Source organism: Trifolium pratense, linkage group LG2 (genome assembly GCF_020283565.1).
Source record: "Trifolium pratense cultivar HEN17-A07 linkage group LG2, ARS_RC_1.1, whole genome shotgun sequence".
Classification (NCBI taxonomy): Eukaryota; Viridiplantae; Streptophyta; class Magnoliopsida; order Fabales; family Fabaceae; genus Trifolium; species Trifolium pratense.
The window spans coordinates 19,030,545-19,055,023 of NC_060060.1; the positions used below are offsets into that span (position 1 = coordinate 19,030,545).

At 31.8% G+C, this 24,479-nt stretch overlaps 3 protein-coding genes across 6 annotated transcripts; 2 read left to right on the forward strand and 1 right to left on the reverse strand.

Moving 5' to 3' along the window:
* Positions 1 to 1,928: 1,928 nt before the first annotated feature.
* LOC123904323 (7-deoxyloganetic acid glucosyltransferase-like) lies at positions 1,929 to 4,691 on the forward strand. Its single transcript, XM_045954000.1, has 2 exons — positions 1,929 to 2,010; positions 4,099 to 4,691. Exons 1-2 carry the CDS (start codon positions 1,929 to 1,931, stop codon positions 4,689 to 4,691), a joined length of 675 nt encoding a protein of 224 aa, XP_045809956.1.
* Positions 4,692 to 5,139: 448 nt separating this feature from the next.
* On the reverse strand, positions 5,140 to 11,068 carry LOC123904324. Its single transcript, XM_045954001.1, has 9 exons — positions 10,964 to 11,068; positions 8,746 to 9,028; positions 7,714 to 7,823; positions 7,239 to 7,351; positions 6,677 to 6,798; positions 6,418 to 6,484; positions 6,014 to 6,140; positions 5,578 to 5,634; positions 5,140 to 5,487 (listed from the first exon to the last, which is right to left on the reverse strand). The coding sequence occupies exons 1-7, from the start codon at positions 11,066 to 11,068 to the stop codon at positions 6,065 to 6,067; spliced, it is 876 nt and encodes a 291-aa protein (XP_045809957.1). The 3' UTR covers positions 5,140 to 5,487; positions 5,578 to 5,634; positions 6,014 to 6,064.
* A 1,359-nt stretch (positions 11,069 to 12,427) lies between these two features.
* LOC123903844 (7-deoxyloganetic acid glucosyltransferase-like) lies at positions 12,428 to 16,178 on the forward strand. 4 transcript variants are annotated; one of them, XM_045953502.1, is made up of 3 exons: positions 12,466 to 13,076; positions 14,287 to 15,204; positions 15,736 to 16,178. In XM_045953502.1, exons 1-2 carry the CDS (start codon positions 12,575 to 12,577, stop codon positions 15,201 to 15,203), a joined length of 1,419 nt encoding a protein of 472 aa, XP_045809458.1. In that variant the 5' UTR covers positions 12,466 to 12,574; the 3' UTR covers position 15,204; positions 15,736 to 16,178. The 4 variants fall into 4 exon arrangements, with proteins under 4 accessions (XP_045809456.1, XP_045809458.1, XP_045809457.1 ...); XM_045953501.1 differs by having other exon boundaries at positions 15,782 to 16,176; XM_045953503.1 differs by having other exon boundaries at positions 15,766 to 16,022.
* Positions 16,179 to 24,479: the final 8,301 nt, after the last annotated feature.

Below are 24,479 nucleotides of genomic sequence, written 5' to 3' on the forward strand. Positions count from 1 at the left end.
CCATTAATCTCAATAGTTTGAGTAAGATCACCCAACACCTTTCACAACCAGTTCATTGCTATGTTGATTACTACAATATAATACTTCTATCATTACCATATCCTCTCTCTGCCCATTAAAAAGCTTGCAAGAACAGTGAGTTAAAAACAAAATATAAATAAAAAATGGCCAAACAAAGTTTAGAAGTACACACCGAGCCTTCACTACCTTATCAAGCCACCAAATAATGCTAAAACATTCACTACAGAAATCTTGTTTGATGTTGCTAAATCTATGACCATAACAATGCATTGTTCCACCATTCAATTTTTGTTCTTCCACTCTACTACAATACTACAAATCCTTCAAAACAATGAAAACAAATGCTACTATCACTGGAATTGTCAATTTCTATTTTGTAATTCAATTTCTGTTCTTCCACTCTACTACAAAACTACAAATTGCCAATTTCATTCATGTTAAAAATGCAAATCTAAAACACAACAATGTAGAAATTAAGCCTATGTTTCAAAACAAACTTCATATCTAAAAAATAAATCAGCCAATTAAATTTTCAGATCTTCAATCTTCCAAACTAATGAAGCAACTAAATGCAGTTTCCAATAACAGATTTTACAAGAAATTTTTGAAATATCAAATCCTAAGCTAGGTTAAAATAGATGCGAACTACATACCACAAATTCGTGAGATTCAGAGGAATTCAGAGGGATCCTAAGAAAGTACATAGCTCAACAATTGATTTTTGAAATTGACTTGAAAATCTGAAATCATATCAGAAATCAAAACCTGTTGAGGGTACTTCATTGTAACCAATGTTGGTTACTTGTAAAACAAGTAATAGAGTTAGTTAGGTGATTTTATGTGATGAGTTGTGTGTGTTTGTTAGTTTTTCTGTCATGTTAGTTATTTGATCTTAAGGAGGTAGTTAGGGGTAGTTACTAGTTTGTTAGTAACTTAACCCACAAGTAACGCATAATAAATAGTGGTGTAAAGTGAGTAAGTGTGATCAATAACAATAATTTCTTTCTCTCTTAATTCTCTCTCAATTATGTGTGTATGTTCTTGCTTTAATTAAGTTCCAACAGTGGCATCAGAGCCATTGACAATTGATCCATGGGGTTTCAATAATGGCTTCCGCAAAAGAGATTACTTTTCAATCAAAGATATGAGAAGTGGGTGGTGAGGATGCAAGAAATCTTTGGTTTCTGGAGAGTGCTGGAAATGGTGCAAAGAGGTATCCAAGAAGAGGAAGATAGTGCTTCCTGCAAGAAACCGAGAAAAGAGTGAATTTTCAGAGGAGTTCTTCTACCAAATGTGCAAAAGCGTCAAAAGATTCAAACAAATCTCACAGTGGAGCCAAAGAAGAAAGGTGCTTGGCAAAGAGGAAAGTGAATTGCTTACAAAAGTGGTATCAGGCACAACACACAGAGAGAGATTTTTAGAAAGTGAGTCTTGATGATGAAGTGATTCTGAATGTTGAGGTAAAAAATGTTTAATTCTTTGATGTGCTCGTGTTTATTCTTGTAAAGAATTGTAAGAATTTGAAGAAGATTTCAGTTATGTCGTAATTATTCGGTGTTAAGGGTGTTCATGCCGTCGTAGATTACAACATCATTATCAATAAAGTTTCTGTTAAGAGGTTTCGTATAGTTAACGATGAAGATAGTGCTAAATCATTTTCTGGTAATGGGTCATTTTCATTGAAATTGATCAATTTGTTTGAAGGATCTTGTTAACGGCCACACATTTGCGATGTTAATAATTTGTTTTAAAATGCTTCAAACTATGGAATTGATTCGGTGTATTGGTGACTGAGAGACAAATCTTGTGACAGTGGATAAGTTGAATTCTGGGTTGGTTGAGATTTATCTTGAGAAGATTCGTGGTAGTGATGGGAAGCTTGGAAGTGTTAGTGATTACTGTGTGCAATGCATCATTGTGTCTGTCCTGTTATTGTTGTTTGCTATCCCGATGATGAGGTTGTTGTTGCTGTCAAGGAAGATGAGGAGGGTGGGGCTGTTATCAAGCCTGTTGATGTTTCTCATGAACATAAGAAAGAAGATTAATGGGGAGTCAATTGATCACATCAACTTTGTCTCTACAGGTTGCACTTTAGAGCATTTTCCTGGATGTTAACTTGGAAAGATTTTGGTCCTTTAGGCTCTGTATGCTTGGTTCCAAACTGGTATATAGTTAGTGATGCCAGTGTTGAGTGCATTCTTGTGTTTGAGTATTGTAATTTGGCTAAACTCAAGGTGTAGAGACATTGGCAACTGAAATTCCAGCACGCAGTGGACAGATGCTACGCAAGATGCTACAGCAACTGTCGTAGCAATATAAAAGCTGGGGATAATAAAGACAATAAACAACAATAAAGTAAATAACATAGATCTTTTGTTAACCCAGTTCAGTTCAACGTCACCTACTCTGGGGGATACCAATCCAGGAATGAATCCACTATAATAGCTCTAGTTCAAAGCCCTCGACCAACACCCGGTACTTGACTTATCGCCTAGACACTACCCGTGCAATCCTACCTAGGAACCTCCTAGATATGAGACCCCGTCTCAATCCCTTCTAACAACACGTATTGTGTTGCTGTAAACTTTAAAACGATCAAGAGATGGAGACACTCTCCTAGAAACTAGACTTCACTCTCGCTTAAAAGTTCTCGAGTGAAACACACACACACTAACTCTGTGCTTCAAAGCTTAGGAGTAGTTTACAATTAAAACCCAAGACACAGTCCTAAACTTGCATCAAAGTGACACAAGAAAGGCTCACAATTAACAACACACTCTAAACCCTAAAACTCACACTTTTAGTAAAACACGGTTTAGATTACATGAGTAGAATAGGCATGAGTCTTCTCGTATTTATAGTCTTCAATTGTCTTGATGTGCAAGCTAGGTTTTCAGACCCACACAGCTGTAAGTATTGCGGCCAACCCTAAATTATTTTTAAAAATAAAACCATGTTTGATTTAACGCAAAAATATATTATGTTATATTTTTGTTTTACATAAAGCATGCAAACTGCCTTTCAGAAGCTTGAGCAGCAAGACTTCAAATAAACAGCTGGAATCTTCATTGGCCAGCTCACAAGATTTACTTCAAAATAATTCTTCAATAAAGATTTACTCCAAAACAATATTTGATGCATTCCAAAAATATTGAGTCATATTTTTGGAGAAAATAAAATAAACAACCGCCTTTAGAGACTTGTGGGACAAGGCACGTCTTGGCTTGTTGGATAAGCATGAAATTATTTCTGAAACAAATCTAACAAAAATATGATATAAAAATTCCTGCGCAAAACAGAGCAGACAATGTTGTACTCACATGCTACAACATCTTGTCCAGCATCTGGCTAGAGTTGGTTTTTGCAAAATGTAGCTAATCACAAAAACCCAACAATCTCCCCCTTTGACAAATTTTTGCTAAAACAACCTTAGGCCAGTGCATAGAGAGATATAGTCTAAACTTTCCTTCGAATCAACACAAGCACACAACTAGGAAAGAAAGTAGAACATTGCTAAGCTATATAAAATAGATCATCAGATGACAAATAGCTAGCAAGTAACATCAAAGGCATGCAACAGCGGAACATAACACATCTAGCCTCATAGAGTACAGTCAGAGAGAAATAAACTCTCACAAAGTGGATTCAAGATAAGAGAAATAAACTCCTTCATAGTAAAGCAATGCCACATAGTCAGACATGCACATCATATATAGTAGAAAAATAAATTCTACCTACTCCCCCTCAATACGTGCATAAACTTCACTCCCCCTCAAAACATGCATATCACACATGCATATCACACATAGATGATATACTAGATGTTATAGCATTCTTCATCACATCATGCACATAAGAAATATTACTCCCACTTTTTAGCCATAAATTCTGACAAATAAAGTCAGTACCATAGAATAGGAGCAGAATACAAAGTACCACAAAGTATCAGAGAGTATCAGAGCATAGAAAACGTGTCAGGTATTATTGGTGTGTTTGTATCGTATCTGATGTCTTGTGTATGTGCTTCATAGATGCAAATAATGACTTATATGAGTGTTCTACTTGTTTAATTTATAGGAGATGAGGACATGGATCGTATGATAAGAAACGTGCCAAGTATGGAAAACTTGCTTCGATGTAGAGATCTTCCAAGTTTCAAAAGAATATCCAAAGAAAACGATCATATTGCTTTAGACCATTTTGTATTTCAAACCCAACAATCACTTAAAGCAAATGCGTTGATACTCAACACATTTGAGGATCTAGAAGCTCCAATCCTCTCCCAAATTCGTCTCCACTTCCCCAAACTCATTATCTACACTCTTGGCCCTCTTCGCCACCACCTCTATACCACAAAAAAAACATCATCATCATTATCATTCTTCAAAGCGGATAGAACATGCATGACCTGGCTCGAATCTCAACCGTTGAAATCAGTTGTATATGTTAACTTTGGTAGCATCGCATCAATGAAAGGAGAAGAAATCATTGAGATATGGCATGGTTTATTGAATAGTAAAAAACAGTTTTTGTGGGTGATTAGGCCAAACATGGTACAAGAAAAAGGACTATTAAAGGAGCTTGAGAAAGGGACTAATAAGGAACAAGGGTTGATTGTGGGTTGGGTTCACTACAAGAAAATACGGGATTTGCTACGACGGTCTTTGTAGCTAATTCGTAGCTAATCTCTATTAAAACAGAGTTAGCTACAGATTTGTTGTGAATTAGCTATCGTATAGGGCGTAGCATGGATTGGGTGGCAAATCACCTATCAAAAAATTTCCTAGCTAATTTGCAACTAATATATAGAATATCCTAGCAAGTTCCCAATTAATGCCTAGTTAAATAATGTTCAAACTTTTATATTTCCTAACTAAATCGCTAGGATATTTCACAACAATTTCGCAATAAATCTCTAGCTACACATTCCTAGCGATTTCGCAGCCAAATCCAAGCTTTTAAAAAAATATATAATTATAAAATGCTGATTATGAATTCATGCCCAAAATTCAAGCTAATTATAAATTAATTATCATCTATTAAAAAATTGAAATAAGCCTAATTAAATCAACATGATTTACAACTACAAGACTAAATTTTATGCATAACAAAGTAACTAAACACATGTTAGCATTATATAAGTAATCAAGTATATCTTCCAACTTTGTCAAAACTAAAAAACCTAAAGAAAATGAAGACATAATATTCTCACCTTTACAAATGAAATCAAAGTACAAAAACCTTTAAAAGTTTTTATTAGCAAAACTGTACCTAGAACCATAGCTCCATCATTTGGTCTTTCATTTCCCTCTCCTTCCTTTAAGATCTTCTTAAGGACCTTCCTATCCTTAGTAATGTCAGATACAATCCTCCACGAGACTAACCCAAGATCCATTTGGAGCGAAGCATTGGGAGGCACAACAACATCATCTCCTGATGAAGGTTTTCCACTCTCACCAAATGCATCTGCAGAATTTTAAAAACTCAATAAACTACTTATACAAGCAAAACATGTATCAACATAATTCTAATAATAACAATAAAAATTTGACTTACATTCTGGCATATACATGATTAGTTAATCATCCGATATCCGAACACAACTGCTATATACTGGACAAAATTCAAAGGTACTAGTTGGTGAGGCACTAGTAGGATCATCAAAAATAAAAAATAGAATAGCTTCATCAAAGATTCGAAAACAAAAAAAAGCAGAAGCCTCACTTTCTAAACCCTCGTAAAGACCCTCACCAAAAGTTTCAAAAGTATTCACTTTGGTCATTCATTAATGTGGTTACAAAACTCACAAAAGTTCAGTCCCACATGGCAGCACATATGCAAGAAAAAGCTCAGTCATCAATTTGAGGAAACTATTTGAGTCAAGTCTATATTTACAAAATTGAGAACCTATTCAAACAAAGAAACTATAATGCACTTATGATCAATTATGAGTACCAAAATATATCCCTGACTGCAGTAATAAAATATTCACCTGGTATAACTGCAGGAATTTTCCCTTCTCCAGGTACAACATCACAACCGTTTAACTCATCCAGCGGTTAAAATTCAGTCTCTCACGGGTGAGACATATAAGTAGCTCTCTCACGCTAGAATACGCCCTACATTATCGGCATAACAAGGACTAATTATTATAGACTTTATGATGATATAAGCACATTTGTACGACAAATGAAGACTAAGGTCAGACAATTGCATGTGTATAACAATTATTGTAGACTATATGATCTTTTAAGTACATTTGTACGACAAATGCAGACTAGACAACTGCATGCGTAAGACAATTAAAGCTCAAATAAATTTCGAATAAATCATCAATACCATAAATTACCTATGAGATTACACTTCTATGTATAATTCATCAATACCATAAATTACCTTGAAGAATAATTTTGTAGTGATGAGACAGCAGGTGGAAAGTTACCGACAAATTTTACTCGATCACCTGAATTTTACATAAACATCATATAATTAAAGCCTTCAAAATGTCAACTGGCATCAATATTAGAACAAGACATTAGGAATCGTAGATAGATACTTATCTATTAGGACACAACAACATACCTGAAGGGAGGCTCTATCACTTCTATGTTATAGAAGGGAGAAATAGAAGCATAAATGAGAATGATCAAATTACCTGAAGGACCAGATAACAATATCCGTGGGCACACCGACGGGAGATCTGAAGCATATTTTTCAAAACCATTGCACTTCAAATGAATATATGTAGAAATAATCAACACATTCTTTGTTGTATCGCTGTAATAATGCCACACATCAGATCTAATTAGCCATAAGTTATTTGTTATCTATTCCAAAGCAATAACTACTAACTATAGTGTCTATAAGTCACTAAACGAGCAACAAGAAATATTAAGGTAATTGTAACAAAGTAGACTACATCTAACATTGACCATGCTAGATGTACTATAAGTTAAGGTAGCATATACACCCTTTGGTTCTACTTATAAAGAACCAAATACCCTTAATCCTCATTAAATGAAACCCACTTACATAGAGAAGATGGATGTCTTGTAAAAGAAATTTCAATTTTTAGTAAACTAGAAAAAGTGTACAATGTCTGTTATTTTTAGGATAAAAAATATAACCTAATTGTCTATTATATATATATATATAGGACCAAAGGTAGTATTAGAAAATCGAATTAAAGATAAGTCAACATGAAGAAGCTTTTGCACCTTACATAATATGGGAAAGTTTCAGCATTGAGGATTCTCTGTTCTAGGCTATCTCTAAATGCTTGTCGCCTAGTGGATGCCAATATTGTTGGATTACCAACATCTTTAAGTTCCTTCATAGACCATAGTGACAGAAATTGGATGATATTCATACATCAATACTTACTGTTATGTCAATTGTAAAAAGATCTGCAAATTGATTCGGAACTAATAATAAGCATCAAGTGTTAAATTGAAATCAACAAAAACATGGAGATTGAAACTGTTAAATCCCTAAGAGATCCAATTGACTGAAATACCTAAGGAAGACTGAGGTGGATTGCGACTTCTCCCTCGACCACGTCTAATCAGACATAGTCATGACATCAACTACCGTTTATGTTTCCGAAAAATCAGTTAGTTTTGATGTGCAAAGATAATATATTTAGACAAGTCCATGTGCAGGAAGACACAAATAGAGAGGGAGAAAACGAACCGGAAGCCCAACTGCAACACTCAGAAGGGAGATTTTGTTAACACCAGCTCTAAGCTTCACACTTTCATTAAAAGTTAGTTTGGGGAAATCCACGGTTCCATATACGGTTCCTGATCAAAAGAGGATAGATAATAGGCTCAATGTATTAAAGATTAAGTTGAATGGAAACATTAATTAATAGATCATGTCTTGATATATTCGTCCAATTGAAAACTACTTAAAGCATAAATAAAATTTTAAGCACATAATATGATGATAAGGCTACTAATGAGACTATACAATTTTTAAATTGTATATTCCCTAAACTATGCATTTGAGTTGCTTCCAATAGCGGAACATAAGAATAGTTGCTTCCAATAGCTTCATCAACATAGTTGCATACAATATGCAAAGATGATCAAATCACAAATCACCTACATTAGAAAAAAGACGATCATTATGAACGTGTATAAAGGGATCGGTGACTCATTGCTCTGCCCAATCACAAGTCACTAGCAAATTAATATACAGAGGAAATTATTGTATTACAGCAAAGTTTCTTGTAAGAATAAGAATCATGTATCATCTAAATACATGCCACTAGATATGTCACTTATAGAATCAATCCAATAAGTATGATCTAATTCTATATTATACATTAAAATGAATTTGGTGAACAAATTTAGTAACCTGAATTCAATTTGTGCAAAACCTAAATAGAGAAATGGAAACAAAAATTGCCGTAAAATGTGTTCAATTGAAGGATTTTGTTGATGTGAAAATAGATTTAAAAGGATTTTTCTCAGTAAGTCTCCTGTAATGTAATAACATGCAAATAATCAATGCTTATTGAGTCGATGATTATGCAATTAAACATACATGAAGTAGGAACCCTAATTTTCCGATTATGCAGTATTGATTTCTAATTTAGACGAATGAGATTATGTGATTCATAGCGTTCAAATCAAGTCCAGAACTCAATTAGAGTGTTGAAATGCTAACGAAGAATAACAATCACAGAAATCTAAATTAGAGTGTTGAAATTTAACTTACGCCAAATCGGAGAAGAATCGAGCACTACAACATCAAATTTCAACGAAGAATAACAATCGCGAGGAAGGAGGAATGCGGCGAAGAGGATCGAAGGAGATTGAGATCGGAGCAAGATCGAAGGGAGAGTGAGATCGGAGAAGAATCGTGAACAGAGCAAGATCGGAGTGAGAGCGAAAGCGAGAGAGAGCAATCGGTGACGCGATATTGATGATAACGATGTGTGGTGTTTGAGATATTTCCTTACGTCAAAGAAATGAAAAAGGAAATAGTAGTAATAACAATACTTGCAGTCAAAAAATAAAAAAATAATACAAAAAGTAATATAAACATAATTTCTGTCAAATGGTTGTTAATATACTTGAAATTAACTAGTAACATGTTTCGTAGCAAATATATGGTAGCAAATCGCGTTTTTTCTTGTAGTGGTTCCACAAGAAGAAGTATTGTCGCATAAGGCAATTGGTGCTTTTTTGACACATAGTGGATGGAACTCCACTTTGGAGAGTTTGGTTTGTGGTGTGCCTATGATTTGTTGGCCTTATTTTTCAGATCAACAAATTAATAGTAGGTTTGTGAGTGAGGTTTGGAAAATTGGGTTGGATATGAAAGATGTTTGTGATAGGAAGGTTGCGGAGAATATGGTGAATGATGTTATGGTGAATAGGAAGTAAGAGTTTCTAAAATCAGCTATGGAAATTGCTAAGTTGGCTACCAAGAGTGTGAGTTGTGATGGTTCTTCCTACACCAACTTCCAAGATTTGATTGAATATATAAGGTCCTCTAGCCCATAAAATATGGGATTTTCCTTATAATTCTCCTGCTAAAAACTTCTCATATTTTCTGTCAAAGAAAAAAACTCATTTTTTTTATAAGTGTATAACAAGATCACTAAAAGAAGTATATATGTATTTGAAGTGTAAAATTTGATGATGGTTTTATATCACTAAAAAACCAAAAAAGTTTATGATCTTTTCAAATACATACTTGTCAAATTATTGAGGGAACAACACTAATTCATTTTCATTATGTATGGATGATGAGATTCCATTAATAATATGGAGATGGAGAAAGTAGCTTCATAAAATAATTTGATTATTGTCTTGTCTTTTGTATATTTTTATCTTCAACATTTCATTCGTGTAAAATTTGTTTGTTTAGGTAAATTGGAGTAGTCCAGACCTAATTAAATTTCATTGTATATGTAGTTTTATAGCTTAGAAATGGCATATTGCTTTTTTTTTCATTTTGGGATTTCACTTAGAGATTATATGGTTAATTATATTTTTATTCCCTCTATATGTATTAAAATTTATTGTTAGTTCTCTTAAAAAATTTCTTTAAACTTTGACTTTCTCTAAATATTGCTTTTTAATTTTAGTCCTTAGTTTTTTTAAAAAATTCACGTAACATGTTTCAAACGACTTTTTTTTTACGACTTATTATCGTTAAGATCTTAAAGTATTATTAGTTTAAATATTTGATCTTTAATAATTTACCTATCAATTCAAATTAAAGATTAAATTCTTAAACTAAAAATTAATTAGTGATATTATTAAATTAATAACATTTTAAAGTTTTAATAATGATTTTTGTCAAAATAAAAGTTTTAATAATGATATGTCATTAAAAAGTCATTTGAAACATGCTATATATACATGAACTTTTGTAAAAATCTACGGACTAAAATTGAAAACGGAATATTTAGAGGATCAAAGTTTGAAATAAATTTTTAGAGGATTAAAAATGAAATTTAATATATTTTGAGGACTAAAAACATATTTAACATTTGATTACAATATAATTTTTTGGGGGTTAAATATGATTTAATTTTTTTGGGGGTTAAATATGATTTTAGTCCCTACAAAATTATGACTTTTTAAGTTTAGTATTTACTTAAATTTATTATATTTTTAGTTTCATAAAAATTATTCTAGACTCAATTTTGACCCTACTGTTAAGTCAATATGTATTTTTGAATTATTTTTTTCAAGTATGTTTAAAACATCATAAAAAATTTCAAAAAAAAACGAGCGGGGGATCAAGATCACCTGCGGTTGAACTCAAGTGCAGGACCACACAGTGAAGTAAATTGTCCTATTATTATTTAAATAAATTATAAAAACACCGCTCTACAGCATATCCCTGCAGTTAAAACTCAACTGCAGCATATCCATTTCCCTAAAGCTACTACTAAGCCTGCAAAGTACACCATACAAACCCAAAAGCAAGAAACCAAAGGAACACTAACACAAAGCCACACCAGAAACTCAAAACCAGTGAATCCATCTATCACCCGAGCTTGAGCCCCTTTTTCCCAAAGCATCTGCTAAATCATTTGTTTCTCTATTAACATGCGCAAACTCCACATTCTTAATTACTAACAACAGATAATAAATAATCCACCTCATTATTTTAGGAAAATGTCACTAAGGTGCGCACAACTCTTTACGAAAATTAAAATTGTGCACACATTCACATGTTTTGTATATGGACCTGGATCCACTGTTGTAACTGTTTCATGCATTAAAAGATTTTGACCATAGAATATTGATCGGGTTGTATAGCTAGCTGGTATCTATGAAAACAATTAGATTTTACTTTATTTAATCTCCACCGTTTTTTATCTAACGGTCAAAAACAGATACTACGTCCACGCGGTAATTGTGTTAAATCTAAAAACAGCTACTACGTGTTAAATCCATATCAGTTGGAAGAGTAAAAATCGAACAACGTATAAATAAGATAATTCATAAACTTAATACATAAATATTTTAGATAAAAAATATAGTGTCAAAATCACTTGTATAACTATTCTTAATCTAATATATATTAATTCAACTCGATTTCTTTATGGCCCAAACAAAAAAAGCAAAGACGTACATGACAGGATGAGTCGTGAGATGTTGACAGTTTGGAACTTCTTTCACGGAGTGCACTGAATTGGTAAAAGTTTCGGTCCACTCATATAATTATAAATTTATAATGTGTGATAGTTCATTTTCACCACATTAAAATAATTTGCACCAGTAACTCAGTAAGGGTGGAAGGGTCAGATAGAATTTCGATTTGAGTTTATCATAAACTCAAATTCGGCTCATTAAAATTCACAAATAATTCCATTCAATTTGATTTGATATCTCAAATTAAATGAATTAAAATATCAAAAAGAATACTTGTGTTCCTTAAACTTTAAATTCAAATATCAATCTAAACTCTTGTTCAAAAAAAATATCAATCCAAACTAGGCCTAATGATTTAGGGTCGATTTTGGGTCAGGGCAACCAGACTGACAGCCATAATCTCCAAAAATTAGAGCCTCAATTTTATTTATTTTTGAATTAAGTTATATTTTTGGTTTCCTAACTTTCACAAATTTATAATTTTGGCTCATAACTTTAGTCCTTTTAATAAAAGGCTGACACTCTACTAATTTTGACCAACACACGTGAACACACTCTACTGATTTTGATCAACACACGTGAACAATAACTCACATGATACGTTAATATATCTTGTCATATATGCTGACGTAACATGTGAGTTACTGTTCAAGTGACATAATTGTGAAGAAAAAAGAAAAGCCCAAATAAAATTAAAAAAAAAAAAGAGGAATAGATGTAAAAAATGGCAGGCCAACGTGATAAATTATAATAGACCTAATCGTCAAAAACAAAGATGAATTTGATGTTATATACCATGATTGTGTTGAATATATAAAGACACCAACATATGTCAGTCATTTCTAGTACCACTAGTGCACGACTCATCCTACACCGCTCAAAATTAATCATCACAAATTAGATGCAATAGCAACTAAGATATTTGAAAAATGGAAAAATCAATGGACGAATCTTCACCTCATGTGCTAATCTTTCCTTGTCCAGCACAAGGCCATGTAAACTCAATGCTAAAACTAGCTGAACTTCTTGCAATTCAAAATCTCCACATAACTTTCCTCAACACACAATACATCCACAACAGACTCATTCAATTCAATGATGATATTCAAGCTCTTTTAGAATGTTATCCTAAGCTTCAATTCAAGACTATTCCTGATTTTCTTGATGAGGAGAATCATCCTGGATTTGGAGTAAAGATTGGAGATGCAATTGTGTCATTGAGTTTGTATAGTAAACCTTTTTTGAGAGAGATTATTGTTTCTGAGAAAATAAGTTGTATTGTTTTGGATGGAATTTTTGGTGACCTTGCTACTGATTTGGCTCATGAGTTTGGGATACAATTGATTCATTTTCGTACTATTAGTCCTTGTTGCTTTTGGGCTTATTTATGTGTTCCTAAGCTCTTGGAGTGTAATGAATTACCAATTAGAGGTAAATATCAGATTCCTCTCTCTAATTATTATTATTTTTTTTTTTTGCTTTCACCACTAGTTTAATGTGATTCGGGGTCAGTTCTGGCATCAAGTGGTTCCAGCCCCTCCCGATCGCAGTTGTGGGGGATCGAATCGCGGTCCTCCCTACCAAGTTTAACGACAATCACCACTAAACTAACTAACGGATCAGTGATTCCTCTCTCTAATTATGCTAATTGCTAACTTTAGAGTATGTTTGGATTAATGATATATTAAACCTATGTTTTGTATTACGGTGGATTTTTCAAAATCACAATGATATATAGTGATTTTGCAAAAGCTGCACTCTGTAATTTTGAAAAATCACGTTAGGTCATCATGATTCTGGTATATCTATCGTGATACCAAAGATATACTAAGTGGAATGGAATACGAGATAATATCTATTTATAAATTCCAACTAGAATATTCAATTCAATTCCATTTAGTAATATTCTCATGTACCATTTACCAACCTTGGTTCTGACATGAAAAAAAAAAAACAGAACATAAATTCCTTATACTTAGCTTGATATATCAGATTTTTTTTAAAAGAATTCCATAACTTTCTCTTTATTTAATTATACATATGCACTCACTCACTTACTTTTTTTTTTATGATAACTCACTCACTTACTTGATTACTGTGTTTCAAGGAAAACTACCATGAGGGAATATAGCTGTAGATTGTTATTTAATTGGCCTGTTTATTTAATGTTGAATCCACGTCCTGACTACCAAAATCGCATAATTGCGATACTTGAAAATTCAGAGATGTATTATTTCTTTTTTTGTGCAAATTAGTTATTCTTTGGACGCAATTGTAAAGATTAATTCTTTGAGTTTTGTGGAATCCAAATAGGCAGTAAGCTCTCCCTAAGAGCTATCTAGCTATTATGATAAAATCCAAAAATGTATTTAATCATATGACTTAATAGTTAATAGCTAGATAGAAAATTTTACTTTTCTTTGATTATTGAATATTGTTTCAAGAATCATCATGAGTGCAATTTTATTAAGTATATACTTGTAGGTAGACCTTTATTCTGTATTGTTTTGTATTGTACTAACACAAAATGATGATCAATTTTATTTTGTTTTTCCATAAATTGTGTACAACTTATTTTGATGCATACACATTGCTATATTCATATTGAATATGTAACACTACCTATTTAATTAATTTATAGGAGAAGAGGACATGGATCGTATCATAAGAAACATGCCCGGCATGGAAAACTTGCTTCGGTGTAGAGATCTTCCAAGTTTCTGTCGACAAAACAATGAAGATCATATCCTTTTAGACGAGGTTGTTCTTCGAACCAAACAATCACTTAATGCAAACGCGCTTATACTCAACACATTTGAGGATCTAGACTCTCCAATCCTCTCCCAAATCCGTCTTCACTTCCCTAAACTCTACACTCTTGGCCCTCTTCACCACCACCTCAATACCACCAAAAAAACATCATCAGCATCATCCTTCAAAAGCAATTTTTTCAAAGTGGATAAAGAATGCATGGTATGGCTTGATTCTCAAGAATTAAAATCAGTTATATATGTTAGCTTTGGTAGCACCACACCAATGAAGAAAGAAGAACTCATTGAGATTTGGCATGGTTTATTGAATAGTAAAAAACAATTTTTGTGGGTGATTAGGCCAAACATGGTACAAGAAAAAGGACTATTAAATGAGCTTAAGGAAGGGACAAATAAGGAAAAGGGTTTGATTGTTGAGTGGGTCTCACAAGAGGAAGTATTGTCTCATAAGGCAATTGGTGCTTTTTTGACACATAGTGGATGGAATTCTACTTTGGAAAGTGTGGTTTGTGGTGTACCTATGATTTGTTGGCCTTATTTTGCTGATCAACAAATTAATAGTAGGTTTGTGAGTGAGGTTTGGAAAATTGGGTTGGATATGAAAGATGTTTGTGATAGAAAGGTTGTGGAGAATATGGTGAATGATGTTATGGTGAATAGAAAGGAAGAGTTTTTAAGATCGGCTATGGAAATGTCTGAGTTGGCTTGTAAGAGTGTGAGTCCGGGTGGTTCTTCCTATAATAGCTTCTATGAGTTGATTCAGTTTATAAGGTCTACAAGCACATAAAGTAAGGGTTCAACTTCTTTTTGGTTTTAAGGTTCAATGTTTTTTCCTTACTACGAAAAACTTTTCATATTTACTTTTTAGAAGTGTGTATTTGGAGTATAGAGATTATTCATAAGCATGCATTGTGCAAAATTTGATTAGTTTTTCATGAATGTAGCACCATAAAATAATTTGAGTATTGGTCTGTCTTTTTTTTGTATTTTTTGGTTATACATTTGTGTCCAATTTGCCTGTTTAGGTGAATTGGGGTAGTAGTTGCACAAATTAAATTTTGGTAAGAGTTCATCGACACTCAAAGTTTGTCGCACGTCGTCTAAAATGATCAAAATATCTCTCTCGTTATTTTGGTAGCAAACTCAATTTGCATCTTACATTGCAAGTGAATTTTTTTTTACTCAACTCTATCGTCTGCATCGATAGGCTACTTGTGCATTTTATATTATGTTGATTAAGAATAAAATGCTAAGTGCTTAATTGTTTTTCATGTATCGTATATTTGATATTTGCGTACTTAGTTATATGTTGTTTCTAGTTGGTGACCCTTACAATGATACATGAACGGGCTCCTCCCACCCTAGTCGACGGACACTTGTTCCGTGTTGAGAAGAAGCGAGGCGCGAAGCTATCCGGGGGTTCTCGTTACCTACTCATCTTCAGTTAGAGTTTAAAGATCAGTTAAGAGTAGTAGTTTAAGAGTCTGGTTTACTCTTTATTGTTCTCTGAAATTTATTAAGGGTAGTAATTTAAGAGTCTCATTTACTCTTTATTGCTTGTAAACTTTTTATTCAAGAATACAATTTAATTTGATTTAAAAACAATAGCAGTGTTCCATTTCAAAGTCTGTTGTTTTAAAAATCACACCAAATTTTTTATACTTCTATATTTTGACCACCCTGAAATTTATATTTTGCACCTCTACTCTAGGCGCATTTGCTTAGACACCCAGTGTACATAAAGCGATACCCCTTTATAAACATTGCCATTTTCTCTATTGTTAACAACTTGTCCGATGTGGGACTATTATTTTAAGAGGAGTACTAGCAACACACTCTAACACACTTTCTTCTATTGGTTAAAATTTATATGGGTCCCATAAAAATTATATGGGTCCACATTTTTTTATGGGATTCATGTGAATTTCAACCAATAAAAAAGAGTGTGTTAGAGTGTGTTTATTAAAGAGTGTGTTGCTAATATTATTTATTATTTTAATAGGCTGTTTTAGAGCTTAAACTAGAGTCACTATATAGAAACATCCTTAACCATTATTTTATTGTTGGCTTTGTTACTTCTTCTTTATTAAAATGTTAATCAAATTAGTAATAATTTCTTATAAAAATTGAAGTCTTGTTCTACTTGTTTAATGTAAACACCATCTGCAAATTGAGTTTATTTTGGGCAACAAAAAAAAACCACCATCTGCGAATTACACTATTTACTTGGTTAATTAAAATCTTATGACTCCAACCACTTACCAATAGCTATATGCACCTTACCGTTCAACCTTTTCTCATGGATTGAAATATTTTCATGGATGACTTGAGTTTCCTCTGTATTTATCATTCTTTATGTAGATTTTTAGAGAAAATCTTTGTCCTACAAATGTTTTCTCAAGTTAATTTATGATTGATGATGTTTACTTTTTAACATGCTTGTGCTTTTTAAGTAGATTATATAAAAAATAATTAATAGCTTACTGATTAAAATATTAGACATATCGGAAACTCAAATATTAATAACATACACACTGTATATAATATCCACTTACCTTTTATTTTAAGAGGTGAAAAACTTGAATTCGTACCACATACTAAAACGAATTGTGAATTAGATGATTATACGCCCAACCAGGGACGGAGCCACATACAAGGATGTGGGGGCTCATGCCTGCACTAACTTTTGAGGAAGTATTTTTCTATATATAACAATATATGTAAACATTTGGCTTGGCAGATCAATATATCACCGAATACAAAGTTTCATTCACTTTGACTCAACACACAAACCACACCCCTCACTCATTCTTTCTCACTACAACAGAAATCAAACACGCTCCACTGTCTCTTTCACTCATAGTTTAAGGTCAAGTATATATTTCAATGTAGGCTTAATTGCATATTTGGTATCTTATATCTTTATTTTAGATTTTAAATTGGTCATTTATGTTTTAAAAGCTTCAATTTAATCCCATGCATTACTTATTTCAACTTAAGTTGGTTCTTTTTATTAAATTTTGAGTTAATTTCGTCTAAAACTTCCATGTGACACCCTCCTAAGTTGTCCACGTATACAAATTTGTTAGCTAAATGGACGATTTAAACCAAAATGTGACTAAAATGACTAACTTGAAACTTTTTAAACTTAAGGGACCAAATTGAAACTTAAAACAAACCTAAATGATCAAATATATATGTAATTAAGCCTTTCATATATATTCTCTCAAAAATGAAATAATTTATACATTTAGTGCTATAAATTTGTATCCATGGTGCCCCCACTTTGCAAAATTTCTGGCTTCGTCATTGCGCCCAACACACCCAAAATTTAAAACTATTCTCATAATTTATTACACACTTCGCTCTAACTTTGGCGTCTCTCATCTCATCTGTCATGCTATTTGTTGATATGATTATAATTAATAATTAAAGTTTAATATTTTGCACCTCATGGTCCAAGGTTCTGGATCTGCCACTGTTCACGCCCCTCATGAATATATATTACAAAAAAACATGGTTCGCTACTTTAGAAGCGAACTGAGTTTGCTGCTTAGGTGAAGCAAGAGTTTACACTTTAACTTCCAAACAATGTATCATTCAAAATTGTTACATGGAAGGTGAGAAAAGGGTGAAGAAGATACAAAAGTTTGATTTTTATAAGATTCGCTACTTCTGAGTTTGCTGCTTAGGTAGCAAGCTATTTTTTCCCTCTAGTTTTTGCTATTTTACACACTCGTTATCTAACTTGTGAGGGGGTAAAATTGGAAGTTTAGGGGGCGTTGGAGAATCTTAGAGGGCCCGAAAAGAAATATTCTTTTGGGAATTTGGGTACTAGTGGCTCAAATTAAAAGAAAATTGCACCTATGCCCCTCCATAATGCCCTAGGCCCCTCAAACTTACGAACTTATCCTAAGGTCATTTCGGAATGTAGGTTCCAAACGCGCATAATTTTGGAACGTGAGTTTTGAAATAATAGTTTTTTTATTATTTCGGAATGTAAGTTCCAAACTGAACTGATATGTACAAATTTGCAATTTTCTTAATGTTAGTGTTTGTATTGTACAATAGATTATAATTCACAATTCGGAACGTAGGTTCCAATTAAGCGATACGAAATGTAGGATCCGAAAATATACATGTTTTGAAACGAATGATACAAAGCAAGCTAAAATCAAATTCAAGAGTATTTCCGTGTTGTTGGGACTTGGGATCCTAAAGCATTAATTGTTGGGGGACTAATGAGCAATTTTCAAATGAATTTTGGGCTATGTTGTGGGGTTTTGAAACTCATTAGTGTCACGTTACTTTCTTCATTTTGGGCCTTCCTTAAATACTTCTTATTAGTGTTTAGAAGATAATTTTTTTACGAAGACAAGATTTGTTTTTGTTTGTTAAGAAGTATAAATATCTTAAACCTAAGCTAAATTATACGGATATCAGTAAAGGGAAATCAATTGTGGAATTAACCTCTTTTATGTTGTTGTTATAGAGTACGTATTGATACATACTAAATACGAAGAAGATGAATATTGAAGGTTCAAACTCAGTGTTTCAAGGGATTGTTTATTTTGTGAAAATATGTTGTTTTCATTTTTTAAAATACGTGTTAATTTTAATTTATTAATAAGAATATACAAGACTCATAAAATGAACAATTGTTAGTTTTTAAATATAACAAGCCATATAATAAAAAGAAAACATGGAAATTAATCCTAATATAAATTATGTTGGGTCATAAGAGGGCAGCTAAAGAACAACTATAGAAGTGGGTGTATTTTTTGTTGGAAAAACAGACATAAAAAAATAAAAGAACACAATTAACCTAAGAATATAACGTGGAAACTCCTAAACCGGAGAAAAAATCACGGCCGTTGTCAAAACCGACAACCAGAGACTAAACACCATGTGAAAATTGTTACAACACATAGACTTCACTCTCAACCACCCCATGACCCTAGTACACCCACACTTTCCAAAGTAAATATTTAATCTACTTCTCAAATACTCTTAAACAAGAGCATAAGAGAAAATAAAAAGGACACAAATATAAACTTAAAGTGTTTACAAATACTAATGTTTGGTGTGTTGAAACAAGAAACTTGAGGTCTCTATATATAGCATTAAACTTCTTCATTCTTCACTTTTCTAAGCAATGTGGAACTTCCCAAATATAATTCCTTGACCTTTTTTTTTTTCCATTAGCAATGTGGAACTTACATCACAATAAACCCCAACATTTTTGACACAACTATACAAGTGAGAAAAGAAAACAAAAATATTAGGTTTATGATCGACTCACTTGTAAAATGTTTAACCTTACTTTTCTAAATAATGTTATAGTTAACTCATCCCATACTTTCCACACTAAATTACACCAAGTCTAAGATGCAATTGAAATACTACTACATGATGATATCTTCATAATTTTTAATATTCGACAAACTTTCAATTGCTTTATCATATTCTCTCATTACTTATGATCACGTGGTTGCCTTGCCTAACTAACTCATTAGATCATATATATAACGATGGAACAAATCCACTGCAGTTGCATAACCAACTAACCCTCATTGGTGTCATCCCCTAAAGATCTTTTATATGATTTGTGTCTATCTCGTTAAGTTGGTAGCCCCACTTTGAATTTTGATTATCAAAATCTATACAAAAATAAGCATTCTATAATACAAATATTGGAGGTGGATAATTGGATATATTTGTTGGTTCAGTTTGAAGTTGCACTTTTGTTTAACTCAATTATAAAATTCATGGTCCCCCCATATATCATTATGTATTTATGTTATGCTACTAATTGACTTTATAGTTTATACTAATACTAATTTAATTACATCAATACAATTTAGTTAAGCCCACTTCTCTAACCAAAGTGACATGGGTGACTTGGTGAGGTTGGTATGTATAGTGGTGGTGGGATAGAATTCATATATATTATTATTATTAAATAAAAGCACTTGTAAATTTTAAACTTTAAAAAAATTAAAAATCAACACGAACGGGTTTGGTTCACCAAATTAATTAACGAAGGGTGATGATGCCCTTAATTTAAGCTCTTAATTTCTTGCGTGCGATGGTGACATAACATATCAGCTTCATTTTTCATTTTCTCTATTGGGTCTTAACTCCTTAATTAATTTTCTAAATGCTGACTTTGATAATGAGTTTTTATTTTTCCTTTTGTTTTTTGGCGCGGAGTTTGCGGGTACACAATTCAACAAGGAGCAGGACCTTAGTTCAACAAGACAAACAAAATCCCTATAAATAAAAAGTTTAATTTGTATGCACTGTCGGTGTAAAGTTTTTTTGCACACTCGCTTAATAATGTATTGTCATATCATTTAATGAATATGACATATTATCTATTTTTAAACACAATACATGATGTGTTAGTATATTACTGGACGCATGTATAAAATAATTTTACATCAATTGTGTATATAAATTAAATCCATAAATAAATATCAAATTAAATTTAAAGGTAAAAACAAACATGTCACAATACACCTTATATATACGACTACTACATCCACGATGAATTAGTTCAAATAGAAAATATTTTAACCTTTTAAATAAGTGATATGGGGTTCGATCATTGAACTTTGTATACGAAGAAAATTTAATTAAAAGCGAACTCACCCTCATTGTGTGGTAAAAGCTTCTTACTTGTAATATAATAATACAAACTATAAAAAAAATAAAAAAATATAAAAACTCGATATAGCTATGAGGAAATGGAAAAGAAAAACTTTGAAGGTGTTCTTTTAAGTTGCAGTAACAGTACAGGCATGCCAATGTACGTAATATTATCCAATCTTGAATAAGAAACTCAAGTTTGTACGCTCATATAAATATAAATTAAAATTAAATATGTGTTTCGTCTCTATAAAATGAATATCTTCTAAGTTTTTTTTTTATATAATTATCATGCACTTATTTTTAGTTTCAATTGTTAAGTCAATATGTATATTTTTTTTATTTTTTTTTTTGCATTCATATTTCGAACTTTATATAAGTTGTTTCGCATAAAATAAGCTCAAAATTTACGTTACTTTAATCTTTAAATTTTGGTTTTAAAAAAATTGATATTTAATTTATCACATGTTGAAAAAATTCTAAATTTTAGTAAATGAACATTTTATAAAGTATTAAACATACATCCAAAAATTCATTCAAAAATTGAAGAGTTTAAGACTATTTCAACAATTTTTATTTTAACAGGGACTAAAAATTGCATTTAGAAACTATTTTTTAGGTAAAAATACTATAAAAATTAAGGATTTAATTGATATGCACCGACAGTGTAAAATAATTTTACACTGTCAACCAATATCAACCATGTTTTCCGCCATATTACCCCATTTTCTTGACATGACATGGCAAAATGATGGTTATTTATTGGACGATCGTGTAAAACTATTTTATATCAATTAAACTAAAAAATTAAACATAGAAGATCCTAATTTTGTAGGGACCTAATACATATTTAAGTCTATAAATTAAATTATATTGTTCTCGTTAGCTTAACTCAGTTGGTAGAAAAATCACATTTTATATGATGGAGTCGACTCGAACTCCATACACTCTTATTCACTTTAAGGGTATAATTCTAACGACTAGACTACTTGATAAAAAAAATCAAATTACTTAGTTCGTCCACATGAACATAGTTTAATGTAGGGACATCGTAATCTGTAAGAGTCAAGATTTAAATTAATCTTAGGAGAATGCTCTTTATAGCGAACAATTACTTTGCGAAAACATAACGAAGATGTACCATCGGCCAATTTCACAATATTCTCCATGATTTCCATTAACTTACGAAATTGAAAATTTGATCAATCTATAAAAATGAAACACGCTTAGTTCCCGAGATTCGTGATCAAGTAGTGTCGCTATATATAGCACCTATATTTGCCCAATGGATACAATCTGCTCATGGGAAAACTTCATATGGGTTCGATGTACTTTTATTTTCAATGAATAGTCCGGCACTCAATGCGGGGCGAAGCATATGGTTGCCTAGACTATCCTAAATTTTAATTCTCCATTTATTCACTTTTAAGTAATAAAATTCTAAACACTAACTAAACTACTCGAAACATTTTTTTTTACCTAGTTCAATGCATGTATGCATACATGTGCTACTTAATGATTTTCACTAACTAAAGTGAAAATATCAACCACATGGACATGGAGGCGCCTTCACCAACCAAGTTACGATGATGATACTAGTCAATGGTGAAAGCACAATGGTAGGTGGTAAAAAACTCAATTTTTTTGCTATGTAGTTTAATAACTAAAAATTTTATTTTAAAAATAAATAAATAGAGAGTTCGGTATTCGAATATAACTACTTCATAATATATGCGAGATCTCTGCCCACTAAGTTAAACTCACAAAATCTAACAAACTCAATCTTATACGAATTCCATGTAATAATAATAGAAATAACATTGATGAAAGCACAATGGTAAGTGGTAGTTTCTAAAATATTGATGAAGCTTCAACGTGGATTGCACATATGATCTATTATTAATAAAAATTGCTTAATTTTGCTTTTGTGAACAAGACTACCATCCTTTTTTTTAGTACTATTGTTGCATTAGTGATGAAAATAAAATTTAGACTTAATTAGTAAGATCGTCCTTAAAGATATTTTTGGTTTCACATTGCTCCCTTAAAGATAAAAAGGACTGAATAGGTCTCTTAAAGAAAAAAAGATCTGAATAGGTCCCTTAAAGACATCTCCGTTAATCAGTTTGGTCCTCGAAAAAATGGACGGAAAGGACCAAACTGATTAACGGAAATGTCTTTAAGGGACCTATTCAAACCTTTTTTTCTTTAAGGGACCTATTCACTATTCGGACCTTTTTTTTTTTTAAGGGACCAATGTAAAACCAAAAATATCTTTAAGGGATTATTTTACTAATTAAGCCTAAAATTTAAGAATGATTTGGTTATTATATTATATGCCACGCAAGTTTCCACTTTGCTGGTGCGTTTGTTACGGCAGATGTCACAAACCACACTTCATCATTTGCCATTAAGGTGCATGTCCTGTTACGTAAAAAAAGATTTTGTTTAGAAACCAGTAATAGACCCGTTATAATTTATAACTCATCTCACGTTTAATAAATATTTCTCAATTTTTCCGGTTAGAATTTATCTTTATAGATAGTTAATTTGAAATTTATATAAGTTAAAATTTATCCCGTATAAAATAAGTTTTTTGAAATTTTTATAATTTAAAACTTATCTCACATATGATAATTATTTTGAAATCTTTATAAGTTAGAATTTGTCCAGTATATGATAATTAATTTGAAATTTATATAAGTTAGAACTTATCCCGTATAAAAGTTTTTTTTTTGTTTTTGAAATTTTTATAATTTAGAAGTTGTCTCACATTTTTTGCAATTTTATAATTTTTATATTAGAAAGAAGAGAGAAGTGAATGATATGAAAATGAGTGAAAATATATAGAATTTTGAATAAGTGATGAGGGGGAAAATTTTTAATTTGAAATTTGGTGAGACATTGGGAGAAGCAAAAAGATATCACATGTGTTTGTGGCTTAGATGACTTAATTTCATTCAAACTAAAAAAGACATAAATGACTTAGTGGATTGGTTACAATGTAAAATTTTGTTTGATAAAACATTTTTCCACTCACAAATGCCCCAAATGGCTCATATGGCTTGGTTTCATTTGAAAATGAGTGTATTTTTAATTCAATCATCAAATTTTTGGACATCAATTATCCTCATTTGGGACACATGGCAACACTTTAAGCCAGAGTAATTTAAACTTATCCAGAACAATTAACTTTCTTATATATAGATTAGATTAATTGTCCCATAAATTATTATTAGTACAATTAATTTCAGCGCCAATTTTTCTTTTTTCATTTATGGGACAATTAAACCAAATACCAATTTTTCTTTTAGATTCTAAAACCAAATACAGTACAAATCTAAAATGTCCATGACAAACCAAATAAAAAAATAACTATAGAATGAAAAGTAGCAAATTAGAAACACACTTT

Bases quoted from the DNA above. Each gene is read 5' to 3' on its own strand.
- LOC123904323 (XM_045954000.1), top strand. From the start codon at position 1,929: ATGCATCATTGTGTCTGTCCTGTTATTGTTGTTTGCTATCCCGATGAT. The intron at 2,011-4,098 runs GTGGGGCTGTTA...TTTAATTTATAG, and splicing joins TGTCAAGGAAGATGAGGAGG to GAGATGAGGACATGGATCGT.
- LOC123903844 (XM_045953500.1), top strand. From the start codon at position 12,575: ATGGAAAAATCAATGGACGAATCTTCACCTCATGTGCTAATCTTTCCT. The intron at 13,077-14,286 runs GTAAATATCAGA...ATTAATTTATAG, and splicing joins TAATGAATTACCAATTAGAG to GAGAAGAGGACATGGATCGT.
- LOC123904324 (XM_045954001.1), bottom strand. From the start codon at position 11,068: ATGCTTTGGGAAAAAGGGGCTCAAGCTCGGGTGATAGATGGATTCACT. The intron at 7,352-7,713 runs GTTCGTTTTCTC...TGGTCTATGAAG, and splicing joins GTGTTGCAGTTGGGCTTCCG to GAACTTAAAGATGTTGGTAA. The intron at 6,485-6,676 runs GTAATTTGATCA...TGTAAAATTCAG, and splicing joins ATTGTTATCTGGTCCTTCAG to GTGATCGAGTAAAATTTGTC.